Source organism: Corylus avellana, chromosome ca2, assembly GCF_901000735.1.
Source record: "Corylus avellana chromosome ca2, CavTom2PMs-1.0".
In the NCBI taxonomy this organism is placed as follows: Eukaryota; Viridiplantae; Streptophyta; class Magnoliopsida; order Fagales; family Betulaceae; genus Corylus; species Corylus avellana.
This window is the reverse complement of record NC_081542.1, coordinates 46,245,015-46,251,552: the sequence shown is the minus strand read 5'-3', so window position 1 is coordinate 46,251,552 and position 6,538 is coordinate 46,245,015. Positions and strand designations below refer to the sequence as shown.

At 33.6% G+C, this 6,538-nt stretch overlaps 1 protein-coding gene across 1 annotated transcript; it reads left to right on the top strand.

Moving 5' to 3' along the window:
- Positions 1-4,303: 4,303 nt before the first annotated feature.
- Positions 4,304-6,132, top strand: LOC132170002 (cysteine-rich receptor-like protein kinase 44). Its single transcript, XM_059580930.1, has 5 exons — positions 4,304-4,639; positions 4,752-4,962; positions 5,068-5,305; positions 5,514-5,664; positions 5,782-6,132. Exons 1-5 carry the CDS (start codon positions 4,304-4,306, stop codon positions 6,130-6,132), a joined length of 1,287 nt encoding a protein of 428 aa, XP_059436913.1.
- Positions 6,133-6,538: the final 406 nt, after the last annotated feature.

Here is a 6,538-nt window from a genome sequence, read left to right as displayed (position 1 = left end):
TGGCAACCTTAGTATTTGCCGCTATTTAGCACTGAAAAAAAAATAAAAAAATAATAATAATAATAATTAATTAATTAATTAATTAAATTTTAAATATTGGGACAATGCTAGTGACCTTACATATATAATAGAAAAGATTATTTACCAAAAATTCACCTCCAATAATATGTCATTATTTCTTTTATATTAATTATTGGTGAATTTTTTCTATTTTCTATTCTTATTTTTTATAAAAAAATCAATATTTATTTTTTCCTTTTAAAGAGAACAAATTCTCGTATTAATTATTATTGAAGTTTTCTATTTTTCTTATTCTTATTTAAATGTTTGATCGAACAATCGACCGATCTTGGTGAATTAATTCAATTGATCGTGATAGGATCAAATGATCGATCGATCAAGGTGAATTAGTTCGATTGATCGTGATAAGAACAAATGATTGATCGAACATCCAATTGATCCTAATGAATTAGTTCGATTGATCATAATAATATCAAATGTTCGATCAAACATCCGATCAATCTAAATGAATTAGTTCGATTGATCGTGATATGTTTAAATGATCGATTAAACATCCGATCGATCCTAATGAATTAGTTCGATTGATCGTGATAGGATCAAATGTTCGATCAAACATCCGATCGATCTAAATGCTTTAGTTCGATTGATCGTGATATATTTAAATGATCGATTAAACATCCGATCGATCCTAATGAATTAGTTCGATTAATCGTGATAGGATCAGATGTTTGATCAAACATCTAATCGATCCTAATGAATTAGCTCGATTGATCTTGATAGAATCAAATGTTCGATTGATCTTACTAAATTAATTCGATTGATCGTGATAGGATCAAATTATCGGTTAAACATCCGATTGATCCTACTGAATTAATTCGATTGATCGTGATAAGATCAAATGATCAATCAAACATCCGATCGATCCAGGTAAATTAGTTGGATTGATCGTGATAGGATCAAACGATCGATCAAACATTTGATCGATCCTAAGGAATTAGTTCGATTGATCACGATATGATCAAATGATCGGTCAAACATCTGATCGATCCTTGTGAATTAGTTCGATTGATCGTGATAGGATCAAATGCTCAAATAAATATCTGATCGATCCTAATGAATTAGTTCGATTGATCGTGATAGGATTAAATGTTCGATCAAACATCCGATCGATCCTAGTGAATTAGTTCGATTGATCGTGATATGATCAATTGATAGATCAAACTGGATATAATTGAAGGTTTGTAAGCTTTTTATATTATCTTAGTGCCTTAGTTATATTGATCTTATATTATCTTTGAATTTTGTATTATTTTATAATTAATTATAAGATAAATATCAACTTAATTATTTTTATCATAAAAATTTATTCAACGAAATTTTTTAGTTAATAGTATAATAATAAGAACATATTACAAGAGAAAAATTAAATAACAAAAATAAATAAAATAAATAAAAATTAAAAATTGTAAGTATAATTTTTTTTTTTAAAAAAAAATTTTGAGGCTCATTAGGGGCGACTAAGGTCGCCCCTATTGAGTGCGAAAAATTTAGAAAAAGTGGCGGGATATCTGAAATTGGCGCTAATATTCTGAAATTTTCAGACCATTTTATGTTTTCTGAAAAGTTCAGACCATATTTGTTTGATCCAAATCCCTAACCCCAAAGTCCCACCCCCTTCATCACTCTCTCTCTCGATCTCTCTCACTCGGCGCACGTTTCTCTCTCCGGCAGCTCTCTCTCCGGCCCTCCTATCACTCTCCGGCGCACTCAACTCTCTCCGGTAGCTATCTCCGTCGCTCTAAACCCATCCAAGCAGTGAAGGGGCAATCAAACCCTCGGCGACCGTTTCTGTCAGTGTCTCTCTCGCTCATTCAGGCCGCATAGAGGTGCTATTTCCGTTTTTGCTCTCTACGAGATCCGACTAATTAAAGAAAACGTTTATTTTATTATATAATTATCCCATTATATTTAATTTTGTCATGAATTTGTTATCTTTGTTGAAGGAATTGCCAGTTTAGATTATTTTCAATTGCATTACCCGCGAGCTTCAAATTGTGCGATCCCATTCTTATGCTTCTTATGAGTTATTTGACTTGTTACAGATGAAAGATAGCAGAGATGCTGTCAAGAACGATAAAGCCTCAAAATCCTCAGCTGTTAGCTCTCTCCCACTCATTCTTGATGTGGATGACTTTACGGTAGGCTTCAAAACGCATCAATTTATGTTATGCAGATTTGCTTATTGTCTTCCAGGTCTTCAATTTCAGCTAGGTCTTGTTAGTCTTACACATTTCTGTTTTGGTAATTAATTCGATGATTTACTGTGAGAGATGTGCTTAGAGATTTAGGTTTGGAACTTGTAGGGTGATTTTTCATTTGACGCGTTGTTTTGAGATGACTAAAATATTGTCTATTTTGTGAAGTTAATGTATGCAATTTCAGAAAAACTTAACTTATTCTTTATTTTATTTGAAAAATTAATGCATTTCATGTGCTTGACTTTTTGCCTAGGAAGGGTAATTAATTTTGGAAACTTGGAATCTTTTTAGTTAGTTAAAAGACAATGTATGGTAAATTAATGATGCCACTTTTATAAAACTGAATATTTAAACAAAATCAAATAAATGCCACCGGCGGATTAGTTGAGTTGATGGCCCGCCCTTGCAAAGCAGTGAAGTAGTAGGGGGACTAAGTTTAATTGTAGAAGTCAACAGTTGGTGAAGGTCAATGAAATCCAACTCCATCGTGCACACCACAGTTGAGGCAATTGAAAGCATCGGCCGGACACGTGATGTGTTTATTTGACTTGGGGGAGTTTGCATGCCTAGATCCGCATAATTAGCGGGATGAAATCTGAGCCGAGAGAATTGATTAATATTTAGTGCCACTGCCGATGGGTTTTATTGGGTGCACACACACAATTGAGAAAACCACATGCATTTCCCTGGTTTATGCTTTAATTCTATTCTTCTTCAATGAGGTGTGTGAGAGTAGTACTAGAAAGTAAGTGCTGCAGGACAGGTTTGGATTGATGAAACTTAGTGTTTGATTGATTCAGAATGAACCAAAGAGGGTGGATTGCGCTCGATAGCCGCTTGAGTAATTAATCTCAAGAAGGAGGTCTCTGTCCAAGATTCTAAGCACCGCAAGACACTCGCTGAGGTTAGTTAACTGAAGTGTTGCTTTGAATTGTGATACATGTAATGAGTTTTCCCATGAATCTGAAAATTGAGTTACATATGATGGTTATATGTCCCTTGTGCTTTTAATGAATTTGCTTTGCTTATAAAAAAAAAATGATGGTTGTCTGTATCTTTTCTTTTTCAGCTGGAAAAAGGTGTAGATGGATTGTGTGATAGCTTTGCAAGGTTGGACTCACGTATTTCAAGTGTTGGACAGACTGCTGCAAAGATCGGAGATCATTTGCAGGTAGAGTTTTCCCATGCTTCATTGCCATATGCTTATGATCCTTGTAGTTAATACAATTTTATCACCATCTCTATTGAAACTTTGTTATTTTATGTTTTCATTTATATGGCGTTTTCTTGTCAGAGTGCAGATGCTCAGTGAGAAACTGCTAGTCAAACAATAGAGCTTATAAAGGTATTGTCAATTGATCATTTAGTTTATGATATCCTTTGTTAGAACGTGCTAACTGCATTATTAATTTAATCCCTGCAGTATTTGATGGAGTTCAACAGCAGCCCAGGAGACCTAAAATCGCTTGGAGTCATAGGCTTTCTTATCCTTTTCAGTGGTGTTTGTCCTTGTGTAGAACTGGAGAACAGATTGCTTGCTCGTTTTGATGCAGCATCACAGCGGAGAGAATTGTCTTCAATGGCGGAATGTGCTAAAATTTTATCTCAGGTAAATACTTTTGTTAGGTCTGATATGTAATAATTTAATTATTATTGATTTTAAACTTAATAGCTTCATTAAGTAGCTCTTCCTTCCCTCTTTCCCACTCTTTCTTCATCTCTCTCTCTCTCTCTCTTTGGATTTATAATATGAGGATAAATCGAATTAATCCTCCCTAACTACTTTGTTTTTGTCAGCAAAGTTGACAAAATGTAAAAAAAAAAAAAAACATTGCTTCCAATAATGCTATATACTACGCTCTCATCATACCCCTCTTAAACCATAACAAATTATATGGTGAAAATGTTTGACTCGCGTCTAAGTTATTTTTGTTGATAAGAGTGTTTTTGTTTTGCGCATGGACAAATTGTTAGATTCCAAAAATAGTTCTAATTGTGATTAAATTTCTTACTATCGGTTGTTAATGAAAATTCTAAATTTTGAATGTATTAACAGTAGTAGACTTTGGGTGTTTGTAGGAAAGAAAAGTGACTCATCTCCATCTGCAATTGCTATAGTTGTGCCTACTGTTGTTCCTATTGTAGTACTCATCTGCATCTGCGTATGCTTCTTCTATTTAAGAGTGAGGAAGAAGGGGGAGAAAGTTGAAAGTAAGTTAGAAATTGTTTTAGATCAAGATGAGAATGAAATTAGTAGTGTTGAATCACTGCAATTCGACTTTGGCACAATTAAAGTTGCTACAGAGAACTTTTCAAATGCAAATAAACTTGGACAAGGTGGATTTGGTGCTGTTTACAAGGTGATGTGGCAATATTGAGTAGAAAAGTATATCATTTTTTATCAGTCATAACATGTTAAATCCATAATTATAATTTCTTGAGGTTTACAAATGCTACATTTCCATTTTACAGGGTAAACTCCCAAATGGGGGAGAAATAGCGGTAAAGAGGTTGCTCCAACATTCTAGACAAGGAAATCTAGAATTTCAAAATGAAGTTGTGTTAATGGCTAGGCTTCATCATCGGAATTTGGTAAGGCTCATAGGATTCTCCATGGAAGGAGCTGAAAGGCTTCTAATTTATGAGTTCTTCCCTAATGCAAGCCTCGATAAATTCATATTTGGTATGGTTTCAGCTCTACTTAAAAGTTAGAATCTATTAACAAACTGTCTAGTCCTTCACATATATTGGTTTAACATGATCATATGCTTATAACATGAATATGTAGATCCAATCAAGCGTTTACTTCTGAATTGGGAAATACGCTATAAAATTATAGGAGGCATTGCTCGAGGAGTTCTTTACCTTCACGAAGATTCTCAACTTCGTATTATTCATCGTGATCTAAAACCTGGTAACATTTTATTAGATGTAGATATGAATCCTAAGATTTCAGATTTTGGCACTGCAAGATTGTTCGTGCTAGATCAAAGTCAAGGCAAGACGAAGAAAATTATGGGGACCTAGTAAGTATATCCATGCTGGTTTGAGCTAATAATAATAAAAAGCATGCTATATATGTATCAATAATTACTTTGTGTCATAGAAAAAATGTGGGAGTCCTTCAATCCATCTCCTATAAATAGAATGAAATTAAATAAATTTTAAAATATAAATATGAAAAAGCTATATTTTCATTCAATTTAAACTGATATTGTTGTTGTTTATATGTAGTGGATATATGCCTCCAGAATATGTAAGGTATGGACGCTTTTCAATAAAATCCGATGTGTTTAGTTTTGGTGCTTTAGTTTTAGAAATATTGAGTGGGACAAAAATAAGTTCTTTTCGAAAGGGAGACAGTGAAGAAGGCCTTATCAGCTACGTAAGTACAATTATCTTTGTGTATATTTCTTTTTGGCCTCAAAAGTGGCACATGATATTGACAAAAATAAACTAAATTTTTTTTTTTATATTATCTGCCCATGTAACTATCTTGCAGGCATGGAAACATTGGAGAAAAGGGACAGCTTTAAATCTCGTAGATCCCACATTAAAGGCTAGTTCAACAATTGAAATATTAAAATGCATCCACATTGCATTACTATGTGTTCAAGAAAATGTAGCTGACAGACCAACAATGGCTTCGGTCCTTCTTATGCTTAATAGCGACTCTATCACACTTTCAGAACCAAAAAAACCTGCATTTCTCATGGGCTCAAGCTATATATCAGACATGTCGTCTAAGAGTGAGCAAAATATTAGGGCGATTCAGTCAGATCCATTAAGAATTAGCTCTATCGAAGCCTCGGTAAATGAAGCTCCAAGTACTGAACAACTATGTCCTCGTTAAAATATACGAACAATTCTCTATTTAAGAAGATAAAAATACTGTTATTAATGATAGATTGAGTCATTTCTTTCATTAAATTTCAATTCCATGGCAATGATTATTCAATTTGTTTAATAGAAAATAGGGTACATGATTAAACCAAAAGCCCTCTTGGTACATGTTCTAGGGGAGGAGTGGTTCATACTTGTTACGATTTTAAGTATCACATACATAGTTTAAGTATTGTAATCTTAACTGTGTGTATATAAGCTCTTGGTCACTATTCTCTTGCATGTTGGTTTTCAAAAGTATGTTCTACTAAAAATTTGTTTCAATTGGTATCAAAGCCACCACCATGCCAAATATGGAATTGGACGCAGCTCGCCAAATATGGGATCATGAAGTACTTTTCATGCAATAGATTGGT